Below are 15,079 nucleotides of genomic sequence, written 5' to 3' on the forward strand. Positions count from 1 at the left end.
CAAGTGTCCCAAATAATAGATTCTCAGACCAGATTTCCTGACCTGGAGATTTGTCTCAATGCTCAGGGTCCCTGCAAAGGCTAATGACAGCAATTACGAAAGAAAAAATCACAATAATTATGACAGTTGGGACTGTTAAGGCAATTCTGTGTTTAAGATGTATGCAAATACATACAAAACATGTATGTATTTCCGATCTGATAAAACAAAATAGATCTATAGAACTAGCTTGTGAGGTTTGGCTGAAACAGCACTGAACCTTCAGAAAAAAAATAATAAACAATAAAGAATATAATATATTGCCGATTCTTACGTTTATTTTATATTATGTATTTTATGTAAAGAAAATCCATGAGCGAAAACCCATATTAAAGGATTCAAAATACTGTTGTTTATCAAAAAGCGAATTTATACAGGACCCCGTGTTTATATAATTGTTTTGTGCCATCATCGCAGTCAAAGTGATACCTGTTGTCTGTAAACTGTTCAACATTGGTCTCCTCTGGGAAAGCAAGGTAACTTTTTCTAGCAACTTGTGAAGCAACTAATGGACATTAGAGAAATGTGCCTGCAGGAAATGTCTTGGTATTTTATATGGATTTATTTACTTACTTTAACCTAATGCTGTTAAATTCAAACTTTCAGACACAAGTGGATCAGTTTAGTCACATTCAAAGTGCCATGTCAGTGCTGTACACTTATCGTTTTGGTTCTTCTTAACACATAAGAAGAGTGTATAGATGCAGGCTTGAAAACATGTCATAGTTATACCTGCATGTACAGGATCCTATTAAGAATTAAATGATGCAATTAATCTACAAGTTTACAAGCAATATAATGACCCAGTATGATTTGATCCCCAGTGAATCTTGAGACATGATTTGTTTAGAGGTTTCCTTATATATTAGCCAGCATTCCCTGCTTTTCTAGGACAGACACAGATTTCAGAGGTACGGTTCTGCCTTGACAATTTTGAGAGGTTGGTATACATTTTTCTTTTGCATGCTATTGTTTTATTATTTCAGTAATTGTGCCAGTTTATTGCACATACATGCTAGCCATGATTACAGAAGTTTTAAAGGAAAATGAGACATTACACTAATATTTCCTTTAAAATGAGTGTGCATGTATTGTAGTCAGTTAAGTTTAAATGTGTATAATATAGTTCATGTTTTTGTGTGTTTGTTTTACACAGACATAATCAGTAGGCTTAATGTATCAGAAATGTATTATTATTATTATTATTATTATTATTATTATTATTATTATTATTATTATTATTATTATTATTATTATTATTTAACAGGTGGAAAGACATGGACACGCAGGTTGGAACAACTGCATCGGTCCACAACACTACCTTTGTGCGACCAGTTGGGTTTTACATCAGAGGTTTTTATGCTTTGCAGCACACTGATTATTATTTTGTATTCCTGTCAATTGTTTACATTGCAACATTGTTAGCAAACTTTCTGATCATGTCAATAATTTGGTTTGCAGACAGCTTGCATACACCAAAGTACTTTGCAATTTTTAGCTTAGCCGTGGTGGATGTCAGTTATAGTACAGCACTTATTCCAAAATCGATCGATGCTTTTCTTTTCAATGCCAGATTTGTTTTTTATGATGCCTGTTTAACGCAGATGTTCTTTGTACATTATTTTTCTTCGATGGAATCATTTGCTCTCTCTGTTTTAGCTTATGACAGGTTAATAGCTATCTGCTTTCCCCTGAGAAGCAACACACTCAACTCAAACACAAAAATGGTTTTAGTTATAATTGTTTCCTGGGTAATTCCTTTCGTTGTGGTTATGGTCATGGTCGCTCTCATTCCTCGATTGTCATTCTGTAAATCTACGATCATTAACAGCTACTTTTGTGATCACGGACCAGTATTTAAAAACACTTGCAGTGATTATTCTGCAAATTGGTTTATGGCTGCATTTTATATCGTTGTTTTATTTTTTCTCCCTTTGGCGTTCATTATGCTGTCCTATGTGTGCATTATAGTTGCCCTCTTGAAGATTGCATCGGCAGAAGAAAGACGTAAAGCATTTAAAACGTGCACAACTCATTTAACCCTAGTAGCAGTGTTTTATACACCGCTGTTAGTGACCTATATCATAGCGTGGGTAAACGTGACTATCGACACAGACACCAGAATTCTTAACACATCTCTGTCTGCGGCTATACCTCCTCTCCTTAATCCGATTATATACACTTTAAAGACTGAGGAAATTATGGAGCAAATAAAAAAATATTTCAGAAATCTAAAAATTAATGCTCTAAGTTGATCAAATGCATTTTTTTATCTTGTTAAATATAAATATTCAAAGTGTACGTTAGTTCAAACGTACACTTTGAAATCAAGATGGGAAATTAAACCACCACTTTGTGTATACTGCGGACTACAGTATACTGAGCACTACAGTAGTTTGGGGCGAATTCATATTGGTACTGACATTCATATTTTAATTTCTAAGGTTTGAATCTAAGATGAAATGTTTTTATGTTATTATTTTCCAGAAAGGTTTGTGTGCGTTTTGCTTTGACAATGTTTACTCATTTTTCTTGTATTTCTCTATTTTGTTTTGTAATGCTCACAAAAAAGTAAGACTAAATACTACTACTACAACTACTAAAAAAAAAAAAAAAAAAAAACTAAAAATACTAATAATAATAATAATAATAATAATAATAATAATAATAATAATAATAATAATAATAATAGAACTAGTTTTCTTATCGTATTATTAGAATAAAAACATATCTCATCATTTTTTTGTATGCTTTATATATATAGATATATAATTATTATATATATATATATATATATATATATATATATATATATATATATATTATAATAATATGTTTTAACACAAAACAGTACAAATGTACACACTTACTTGAAAGAACTTTCTTAATATTAATAATAAATAGTATTATTTTAGAATATGATTATTATTATTATTATTATTATTATTATTATTATTATTACACACAGTACACTTTCCCTATAATCTGAATAATGTAACCTCATGGTTTAACACATCATCAGACCTGCAGTTCTGTGTATTCCCTACATCACCTGCACCTAAACTAAAGCCACATACTGTACAGTAGGCTTTTAAAACCTATTAAATACTTTACACTGAACTTTGAATTAGAATGGTTTTAGAATGGACAAAGTAATGTTAATTGTATTGCCACAATTGTAATGGGAGAATATTCTCAAAAGATTTACAACACTCTTCAATAACATATATGCAAAAATCTTGAAATATATTACTTGTTTTACTGTGATGTATTTGCAGTACGGGGTTTAATAGCTAGTAACCATTATGTTACTGTTAAGACAAGTTGTACTGTAATTGTTTTCAGTCTGAGCATATTGTGAAAAAAATTAAAAAATGTGTGGACCATTTACAGTAGGTTTACACAATGTTTAATTAAAGGAAATCAGTGCACATATTAGAACATTTTAAAAATCATGTGTCCCTACATTCATTCTATAGTGTGCTTGTAATGTAACTTTCCAGAGTTGATTCCCAAAAAGTTTTTGATTCTGCTGCACTTCCAGTGTAATTTCTGGGTACCAAGTACAGTGTGTTGCATGGTAACAGCCAGTAGCCAGTGTACATTGCATACTAAGAACACCACACTAACAGAGTTCCACAATTCACATCAAGTAGGGCATTTGAAGTACTATCATATGAATGCATTGGGAAGACCTGAGCCTGATAACAGGCATCATTTGTTTTTGAGTTGTAATAATAAATACAGCAGTTATTAGCTCACTCTGTTGTGCAGAGGCTTCAATCCAAATTTAAAATAAATACTACTAATAATAATAACAATAATAATGTAAGGAGCTGTCTATAACAACTTACCCAATAACAAAATACCATTTCATTTTATTAGGTACCATTCCCAAAGCAGGGTCATTTTTATTTTTTTTTAATCTAAACAGCAGTAAATTAAAATGAATAAACTAGAATTTTCTTAGTGCTCGTTTCACTATTTCATTGTACTGTATGTAGTAATTTAATAAGTGAATCAATAGATCACCCCTGGGGGGTGACTCAAGCTAGATCACACAGAGGTAAAAGCTGTTTAATTAAGTAGAATAGACCCCTGTCTGAAGATGAAGAATTCAATACAGCACAACACATGGAAGGAGTCCTTTGGCAGTGTATACAACGTGGACACCTTGGAATAAAGCCTTTGTCCACTGTGAAAGGTTAGCATCTCTGGCAAGCCTGGCACACGTTTATTTACAGAAACAAAAATAAACACAGATACAAAAAAAAAACAGGTACAATCACCAAAATAAAAGGTTTAAACAAAACACACTAGGAACCCTTTAGGCTGGCAAAGACCTTCTGAAGGTTCTCTGCTTTTCCAAAATTCTCCTGTTCAGGCTGGGCATTAGTCTTCACTCAACTCTCCCTCCCTAACAATGGAATTAACCCCATCCCTGCCTAAATTAAATACAAAATAATTAATCTTTGTTTAAACACAATTTACATGAGCAGGGCTTGCGCCCTATCACATACCTTTCCTCTGTGAGTAGCACACATGCCCCCCCCCCCCTTTAAACCCCAGCCATTTCCCCACCAGTCCCATCCTATTGTTTTTTCTTTTGGCTTCTTGTGGGTGGGTTGTAGGGCGGGTTGGTCTGGACTCCTCTGTCTCCCCTGGTTCTCCATCTTCTATCAGGAGTGTCTGTTTAACCCCTTTTAAGACCCCTGGGTTTCAATGAGACAGTTCTTGTTTTAGTCCCCATGATAGCCCCTGGGCTTCTGTGAGGAGCTGCCTGTTTAACTCCCTTGCTACTCCCTAAATCCGATGGGTTGTTTTTCCCCTGTTGGGGCTCCTCTCTAGAGGGTGGCCCAAGTGTAGGTGTAAGCCCCTGGCTTGTTGACGGTGGCACCACTGGTAGTGGCTCTGGGCGGTGGCACTCTGACAGGGGCAGCATTGGCAACTGGGACACTGGACCCTTCAGATGTGTAGCTGGCTTTTGGCATGCTCCCCATAGCAGCAGGTATAGAGGCTCCTGAAGTTGGCCCAGCGCTTGCCCTTCTGAGTCTGGAGCCAGTGGAAGCTCCTCCCCCTCTGTCACTGTAGACAGCACGGGCTCCTCACACTTTGGCACTGGGAAGAGCAGAGGCACCACCCCTTCTGACTCAGTAACAGTCAGGTGCTCCTCCCACTTTGGCCCTGGAGACAGCAGTGGCCGCTCGCTCTTTGGTACTTGGGGCTGCAGTGGCTCCTCTCTCTTTGATACTCTGGAAGGTAACTCCTCATTCTCTTGCACTCGGGGAGGAAGCCCCTCATTCTCTGGCACTTGGGCAGTCCTGCTATGACTGTCTCTCACATCCCTGTTATTCTGTCCTCTCACTCCAGTCCTCTCTCCACCGCTGCTTCCCTAACCCCTCTAACCTCATCCCTCTGCCTCTCCCCCACTCCCACTCTCTCCCTTCCTGCACTCTCTCTGGTGCCCTCTGGAACTGTCACCCTTCTGCTAACAAAGCTGATTTCATCTCTGCCTTTGCCTCCCACCTCTCTCTCGATTTCCTTGCTCTCACTGAATACTGGCTCTCTCCTGATAACACTAACTCTTGCTGCCCTGTCCTCTCTCCATGTCCTGTCTCATACGCCGCATATCACTGGATGGGGAGGTGGGACTGGTCTTCTCTCTCCCCCTTACTCTTTTCTGTCCCCTCTGACCTCTCCTCACTCTCTGTTAACACCTTTGAATTTCATGCTGTCCAACTAACCTCTCCCTGTCAACTCCTGCTAATTGTACTGTACCGTCCTCTCCCTCCTCTCCCTCACTTCTTTGATGAACTTGATTGTCTCCTCTCCTCCCTCCCCTCTCTGTCTACCCGAACTGTCCTGTTAGGTGATTTCAATATTCATCTCTCCAACCTCACCAACACTACCAGATACCTTCCTCTCCTTGACTCATTCAACTTCTCTCTCCCTCCATCCTCTCCTACCCACAAAGCTAGCTGTTAACTGGACATCACTTTCTCCAGGACCTGCTGCCCATCCACCCTCTCTGTCACCCCTCTGGACCTCTCTGATCACTATTTCATCTCTTTTTCTCTGGCTCTCCCCTCTCTCCCTACTCCACCTACCCCCACTTTCACCTCCTGCTGTAACCTCCGCTCTCCCTCTACCTCTGTCCTTGCCTCCATCGCTCTTTCACCTCCCTCCTGTCGACTCATTCTCCCAACTCTCTGTAGACTCTGCTACCTCCACCATCTTCTCCCCCTTTCTCGACTCCCTCTGTCCCTTCACCTACAAACCTGACCGTCCCTCCCCTCCCCAAACCTGGCTCTCCTCTGTGGTCCTCTTAGCAAGACCCAAACTGTGCTCTGCTGAAAAGAAATGGAAGAGAACCAAACTCCCTGCTGCCCTAAACCTCTACCGCTCCCTCCTCTCCTCCTTCCTTCTTCTCTACTCTCTTCTCTGCTAAATGCTCCTATTTCCAATCACTTATCCAAACCTCCATTAACAACCTCCGGAAACTATTCTCTACTTTCACCTCCCTCCTCAACCCTCCCACTCCTCTTCCCTTCTCTATCTCCTCTGACCACTTTGCCTCTTTCTTCTCCTCTAAAATCTCTGATCTCCGCAAACTCTTTAATACCTCTCCATCCCCACCATCCACTCCTGCTCCAACCTCAACATCCTGTACTCACATTCCTTCTCCTCCTCCTCTCCCCTCTCAGCCTCTGACCTCTCCTCCTTCCTCCAGGGCCACAAACCCACCATGGGCACCCTGGACCCCCTCCCCACTCTGCTGCTCCTGCTCTACTCCCCTTCATCTCCTCCATTCTCAACACCTCTCTCCTCTCTGGCCTTGACCCCACTCCCTCCAGAACTACCGTCCTGTCTCCCTCTTACCCTTTTCTAAAACCCTTGAGCAGGAAGTACACCGCCAGTTCTCTTCTTTCCTGTCTAACCACTCTCTGCTCAACCATCTCCAATCTGGTTTCCGCTCTGCTCACTCCACTGACACTGCTCTCCTGTCTGTCACTAATTCACTGAACTCTGCCCGTGCTGCCTCTCTCTCCTGTGTTCTAATTCTCCTCAATCTCTCTGCTGACTTTGACACTGTCAATAACTCTATTCTCCTATCCTCTCTCGCTGACCTGGGAATCTCTGGCGATGCTCTGGCCTGGTTCTCCTCCTACCTCTCCGACCGCACCTACCAGGTAACCTGGCACGGCTCAACCTCCACACCTCACCCTCTCTCAACAGAAGTCCCCCAAGGATCAGTCTTGGGTCCTCCCCCTTACTCTCTCTACACCTGCTCCCTGGGCCCCCTCATCGCATCCTATGGTTTCTCATATCATTTCTATTTGATGATGCTCAGATCTTCCTCTCCTTCCCCCCCACCATCCCCTCCTATCTCTCCACCTGTCTGTTATCTGCTCCTGGATGCACTTGCATCACCTCAAACTCAACCTCTCTAAATCCGACCTCCTTTTCTTCCCCTCCTCATCTTCCCCCTCTTCTGATATCTATCTCCATTCCTCTGGAATCCACCACTCTCTCTCCCTCCTCCTCAGCCAAGAATGTCGGAGTAACCCTGGACCCCTGCCTCTCCTACTCCCAGCATATCTCCACTCTAGCGTGCACCTTCTGTTTCTTCCTGAGCAACATACGAAGAATCCGACTCTTCCTCACCAACTACTCCATGCAATTCCTCGTCCAGGCCCTGGTACTCTCCCGCCTTGACTGCTGCAACTCCCTCCTGGCCGGACTCCATGCGTCCGCCACCCATCTACTCCAGCTCATCCAGAACTCCACTGCTCACCCAGTGTTCTCTCTGCCTCGCTTCTCCACTGCTCCGCACACTCCACTGGCTCCCGATCACCCCTTGCATCCAGTTCAAGACTCGCCTACCGATGCCTTGACCAGACTGCACCCAACTACTTCCAGACCCCCATCTCTCCCTACACCCCTACCCGACCTCTCTGCTCCGCCTGCACTAGAAGACTGTCTGTACCTCCTCTACGCTCTCCTTCCTCCAGAGCCAGCTCCTTCTCCACCCTCGCCCCACAGTGGTGGAATGACCTTCCTATGGATGTCAGGACTGCCCAGTCCCTGACCACCTTCCGGCACCTCCTCAAGACACACCTTCTCAGACAACACTTGTAAAACTCGACTCTTCCCTTCTGGTCTATACTGTGCCTTTAAAGCACTTTAACTTGCATTTATCTGCTCCCTATTTTACTGTATTTAATCCTGCACTTAACCCAATCTGTAGTATTCACCTGCACTCATATCTAACCCTGATGTAACTACCAACTATCAACACTCTGCTCGTGAACTGCCCAGATATCAAATTGTACTATGTTTTGTAATTTCTCTTATGAGGACTGAAGTCATTGTATTTTGTGTCTTGCTCTCAATTGTACGGTAATTCTTGATATGTATTTTTCATAAACAAATGTAAGTTGCCTTGTAAGGGTGTCTGCCAATAAATAATAATAATAATAATAATAATAATAATAATAATAATAATAATAATAATAATAATAATAATAATAATAATAATGAATCATCACGCTGGTGCACAAAAAAACAAGAACAAAGGACTAGCTTTTTCAGCTCCTTTTTAAAGGCATGTGGACAGGGTTAATTGATAATCAATTAGTCAAATAACACCTGACCACTTTCTACACATTAGGTTTCAATTAGGCAGGGAAGAAAGTCTAACCTCCCACCTCTGCCATATCCAGCACACACTTTAATTTACCCAAACTTTCAAATTATACAAATTAAACACATTTTATTTACAAACCCAACCAAAAATACAGTATTTACAGGGGCATTCACCTGTTCTTTTTATGCCCTTTGTCAGGAAGACATGTCTTTAGTTCCTCCAGCAGTAGCTGTTGTCTGTCTTCTGGTGGCATGATGTTGCTAGATCCTCTTCCACCGTCTAAGTCATTTTTAACAAGGACGTCCCTTTTGGTATCAGTGGAGACAAAGAGTATGTAGCACACTCCATAATTTTTGGTTTCTCTTGTCCTCTTAAAAGTTGATTCAAGAAACACTTTTAAAATATGCCCCAATTTGCCTTCCTCCAACAACACAGTACATTCTTGAAATCATAACATTTTCTTTGAAGTAGGCACAGTAGCAGTTCTGCATTTGTGCAATAGTGAATCAATAGTAAGGCGCCATGATTGACCTACTGCACAGGTGCCGGTTTCACTGGGAAAGGCCACTAGTGTGGTCGCTTTAAACAGCCACATCAAATTAAATACTTCTGAGTAGGAAAATAAATTCATTGTGAGTGTCATTTAGAAATAAAGTACTGTATTTATTAACTGCTTTTTTTATCTGATGCTTGCATATCCATAGAAAAGGACCCCAAAGCAGATTGTCATTCATTGACACTCATTGTATCATGTTGAAATCTGAATGGGGTATGTCACTACTGGTAATACTCTAGGATTGTGATCTCGTAAGATTTTCAAATCTTTATAGTAGTTTGTATCATGTGCTGTCAGACATGGTATTGGAGGCTCAGGGGTACATTTTCCAAGCCAGGTAACTAGCTAATAAGCCTGCTATTGGAATTTCTCCAGTACTGTAGTCTCCACATTATCTACTATAATGTTAATTGACTGATATACTGATCTAAACAGATTCTTATTACCAGAGCAGTTGTTTTAAAGAGACACACGCACTTCACAGTTTTTGTGTTTGCTTTAAGCATATTACTGTAATTACATCCCAAATGAATGTAATTAGCTTGCACATTTAAAAACAGATTACTGACAAGTATTACTTCATCTCATTGGTTGGGGCTCTTTCCTATTCCCCAGTGAATACTAGAGTTACAGTTTGTTTTCCACTATGTTCAGCAATAAATAAGAAGGGTTTCTCATACTCAACAGCAGAATTCAGAGCAAAACAGGACCGGAAAGCACTGCAAAAGGGTTTGGTATGTACAATAATGTTTTTTGTTGCATGTGTCTTTATTGTACCTTGCCTTTGTTGTAATAGCTTTTAAGTTTCAGAAAACTAAAATGTCTGTCTTACATATATACAGTAGAGAGTCAATTATCAGAACTAATTTGGGACAATACTAGTTTGTATAATTGATTTGTATTGATAATCAAACAGGTAATAACAATTACTGTACCTTTAATAATGGATAGAATAAAGTTAACATGCACATGTACAGTACATAATACACAAGTACCTACTGATGATATATAGCTTGAAAACATTAAGCATACACAATTACAAAGCTTTACAAATCACTAAATTAATGCAATTCAATAAAACTTTAACACCAAAAGTTAAGGTAACGGAACACTGTATAAACACACCCTATACCAAACTTTGAAAATCATCAGAGAACAATTCAGTACAACTTTGACAAATTATAGAACTTTAGGAATCATTACACTTCTAAAATTCAGTAAAACTTTTATATACAGTACTTTGATACTTGCTGTTAAGGCATTGTAATAACTTGCAATTGAAATGAATACAATAAAAGTTCTTAGCTGCTCAATAACATAGACAGGATCTTCAGCCCTTGATGAAATTGAAGAAAAATCAAGTATGAGATTACTTTTTTAAATTTGCTTAACTGCAACAATTCAAAGCATACAATGCTCCATCTAAGGTTTTGGTGATCTGAATAATTCTATAACTTTCATTTGCCTCAGTCCACTGGTCCTTTTTTGGCAGCTAAATCTCGTAGCCGTTTTAGCAGCAGAAGCTGTGTGCGTAATACACCACACATAATTCATCCCGTGATTACGGGTGCTTTCGGTTGATTAGACAGAGAGGCTGATCAAAGATCAGATAATTGACTCTCTACTGTATATATAAATATTTGTATTGATGTGGTATACTACATCAGGTCAGCAGTTACACAAGAAATATTGCAATTATTATTATAATAAAGTTGGCTGATGACTGATACATTTTCACTCTGTGTAATCCCCATTAGCTGGAAATACGTTTAAAATTGTGAATGTTATATATTGTTATAAAATGGTGTGTCAGTATTATATATATATATATATATATATATATATATAGAGATAAAGAGAGATAGAGAGATAGAGAGAGAGAGAGAGAGAGAGAGAGAGAGAGAGAGAGAGAGAGAGAGAGAGAGAGAGACACAGACACACACACACACACACACACACACACACACACACTCAAAGTTTTGCATTGGCATTGCCAATAACGTGGACGGCAATTTCTTAAAGAAACTTTTTGAACAACTTCAACTGCATTAAAAAAAAAAAAAAAAAAAAAAAAAAATCTTCAGTAGTTTGTCAAGGGCAAGGAATAATGTTGACCTGACACAATGATGTGTTTTGTTCTCCAAAAGCATTCATTTGGTCTTTATTTTCTATTGTTTGTTTTTTTTTTTGTTTTTTTTTTTTTTGTTTTTTTGTTTTTTTTCCCCATATTGAAGGCCGATAAGTGCACATTTATGTAGGAGGATACTTTGAGTCGATGCTTCCCTTAAAAATAAATAAATACATACATAAATAACGTTAAATACATGTTCACTTCATTTCTGAAACTATTATTATTATTATTATTATATATTATTATTATTATTATTATTATTATTGAGGGTTTCAGGATTCCGGATCAGACCACAAGCTTGATAAACTCTAATACGTTTTCTGAACTTTACCTGACACCTTATGTATTGGGGTCAATTTTAATTTCAGGAAGAAAGAGACAGGACTGCATTTCCGATAATTCATTTGGATCTCTGAGGAGGACATTGTGTACATTGTGTGTGCTTTGTTATTTTTGTATTTTAGTATTTCATTTGTATTTGTGTACTTACGTTTGGGGAGTTCGTTGAGGGAGAGGCTGCGTAGTACAACAGGGTGCGCTCTCTGTCTCAGCACAGTGCTAGCCCAGCTTGAGTGCTGTTTTTGCTGTTTTGATGTATTTTTGTTTAACGCTTTTATTTGTGTTCCTGTATTGTTAAATAAAAGGGTTAAACAAAAACACAGCAAAACAAAACAGCAAAAACAGCACTCAAGCTGGGCTAGCACGGTGCTGAGACAGAGAGCACACCCTGCTCTATTCAGCCTCTCCCTTGAATAACTTGCCCCAAACAAAGCAACCTTTATACAGCATGGGGCTGGGTTTAACTGATCCTCAATTAACCAGTTAAGCTCCAGTCATATTCTGCACAAGGATTCGGTAAAATGGAATTAACCCCCTCCTTGCCAAACTTAAATACAAAAATGATAAAACACACTCAATTTCCACAGGCCTGCTGCAGACATATGATCATATTTGAAGTTTGGTGATGAATTAAAACCATCCCATCTAATGGAATGTGGACTATGTCTGCTAAAAACTGTCGTCTTATCTGAAAGAAAATATTGAGACACTCGAAATGAAAAACAAACAACACTGTGTTTACTGAATACATTATATTCGCCTGCAGTCATTTTCTTTTCCACAATTACTTATGTTTAAAATACCTTAGGCAAGGTAATCCAAGATTTGTGCTAATTGGGGTCTGTGAAACCAGCCCTTAGAGTAGAAGCACGGCATGAACTCGTATACATTGTGATATCAAACAAAATACATTATATTCATGGACTGTAATATAACTCACACACAGTAAATTCATTATAATTCACTTTTTTAAAGCTTACTGTATGTGCAGAAATGCTTATTAAGTATTTGGTAACCTTCGGGTATTCAATTATTATTATTATTATTACTATTATTCACAGGCTGATCAAGACTTTTGGAAGAAAACAACTAGCAATGGCCACGCTGCAAGGATCGGAAGACCTCAGTAACTTTACCTACCCATTGGGGTTTTACATCAGAGGATTTTATGCCCTGCAGAATACTAATTATTATTTCATGTTCTTGGCTGTTGTTTATGTCGTAACACTGCTAGCAAATTTTTTAATAATGTCAGTCATTTGGTACGCAGAAAGTCTGCACACGTCAAAGTATTTAGCTATTTTTAGCTTAGCTGTAGTAGACGTCAGTTATAGCACTGCACTCATTCCAAAGGCAATACACACGTTCCTGTTCAACTCGAGATTTGTATATTTCAACGCTTGTTTAACCCAGATTTTCTTCGTACATTATTTTTGTTCAATGGAGTCGTTTGCTCTCTGTGTACTGGCGTATGACAGGTTAATTGCTATATACTTTCCACTGCGATGTAATACACTGAATTCGACCACAAGAATGATGCTAGTTATTCTAATTTCTTGGATTATCCCTTTAATTGTCGTTGTGATTATGGTTGCTTTAATTCCACGACTGCCATACTGCAAAACTACAATTGTAAACAGTTATTTTTGTGATCATGGACCAGTGTTTAAAATAGCTTGCGGGGACTATTCTCCAAATTGGTTTATGGCTTGCTTTTATACTGTTGGGTTATTTTTTGCTCCATTCGCTTTTATTGTGTTGACATATGTTTTCATCGTAAGGGCACTTTTAAAGATAGCATCCGCTGAAGGTAGGTGGAAAGCATTTAAAACGTGCAGTACACATTTAACCTTAGTAGCTATATTTTTCATACCAATTTTAGTGACCTATGTCGTAGCGTGGGTAAATGTGAATATCGACACAGACACCAGAATTATTAATACATCCTTATCTGCTACCATTCCCCCTCTGCTAAATCCAATCATATACACATTAAAAACGGAAGAAATTATGGAGCAAATAAAAAAGTTGATCAAAAACAGAAAAATCAGCGCCTTAAATTGACAATCTTCAGACTGCGTGAGCAGCTTTTAATATCTCTGTGTGTGTGTGTGTGTGTGTGTGTGTGTGTGTGTGTGTGTTTATTTAATTTAAATTAAAAATAGTAGCTTATTGGGATATGGTTAATATCTTTGCATTGGGCCCTGTCTAGAACCCTCAAAAATGATATTGAAATGGAAAGAAATATACTTCGTTTTTGTGTTCAGTTCAGTTTACTTGGATATTATATTTTTTCATACACTTATTCACCCAGATTATTTATGTATGCAGAATAATGTGAAAATGGCAGCAAAATATTAAACCATGTATAAAGGTTTTGAAAAGCCTTTTTTTTTTTTTAACTGGGTGTGGTAAACAGCTGCTGTTTAGATCAATTGCATACTTTAGTTTATTAATTCATTAAATGAAAAGCAGTGTTAGGAGGCATGCTATCTGAGAGAAAGAGAAAGATCTTAAAGACTCTAGGAAGTCTAATACATGACTAGACAGACACATTGGTCCCTACTCACTTTAACTTTAAGGACTGTTTTTAAAGCTCATTTTTTCATTAATCAGCTTGAAGTTTATTATTATTATTATTATTATTATTATTATTATTATTATTATTATTATTATTATTATTATTATTATTATACACATTAAACTTTCACTAGGCTGTATGAATCTGGACTGAGTGAAGAGAAAAGCCATTTTGAGTGAACCACATCTCAAAAAAATAGAATTGCTTGATTGGCGAGTTGTCCACTCTAGTCACCAAACCTTAACTGTATTGAGTGACTCCAATTCTCTTAAAGATAAAATTAACAGGAAGCATCATTCTTATTTAAAAGACAAAAATGGACAAATGAATTTGCATCATTCCAAAGCACTATTTTAGGAGAATATAACAACTATTCAATTTAAATACAACAATATTCTGGCTGTCATGTTGCACAAGTTTACTTTATAAAACATTTTGCAGAATAAATTAATACATATTTGCAAGAAAACACTTTGCTGAATAAATGCATACATGCGTAATTAATAAATGAATAATGAATCCCCAGAGTTCCCCAGTGGTTCACTTGGTAAAAGCACAGCCAGTCATCGTATTGAGTGAGCTCAGTAAGCATGCTTTGAATTGTACTCACACCAAGAGGGAACCTACAGGAAGCTTTCCATTGGCCTTGGTAACATCTGGGGCTCACATCTGGCAAATGAAAGGAGCCCATTGGCTTGAAAACTGATTTAAAAAATATATAAAGAAACAAACAAATAAAAAACTAAGAAAGTCAAATAGTATGATAGAGTATATGTGGAAGAATAA

The 15,079-nt window shown here is 38.2% G+C and overlaps 2 protein-coding genes across 2 annotated transcripts; both read left to right on the top strand.

Annotated features, from left to right (window-relative positions):
- The first annotated feature begins 1,316 nt into the window (after nucleotides 1–1,316).
- On the top strand, nucleotides 1,317–2,294 carry LOC121321171 (olfactory receptor 51F2-like). The gene has a single exon (XM_041260069.1). It carries the CDS (start codon nucleotides 1,317–1,319, stop codon nucleotides 2,292–2,294), a length of 978 nt encoding a protein of 325 aa, XP_041116003.1.
- A 10,513-nt stretch (nucleotides 2,295–12,807) lies between these two features.
- On the top strand, nucleotides 12,808–13,776 carry LOC121321172 (olfactory receptor 10G4-like). The gene has a single exon (XM_041260070.1). It carries the CDS (start codon nucleotides 12,808–12,810, stop codon nucleotides 13,774–13,776), a length of 969 nt encoding a protein of 322 aa, XP_041116004.1.
- Nucleotides 13,777–15,079: the final 1,303 nt, after the last annotated feature.

The sequence above is a fragment of the Polyodon spathula genome, chromosome 9, assembly GCF_017654505.1.
Source record: "Polyodon spathula isolate WHYD16114869_AA chromosome 9, ASM1765450v1, whole genome shotgun sequence".
Lineage (NCBI taxonomy): Eukaryota > Metazoa > Chordata > Actinopteri > Acipenseriformes > Polyodontidae > Polyodon > Polyodon spathula.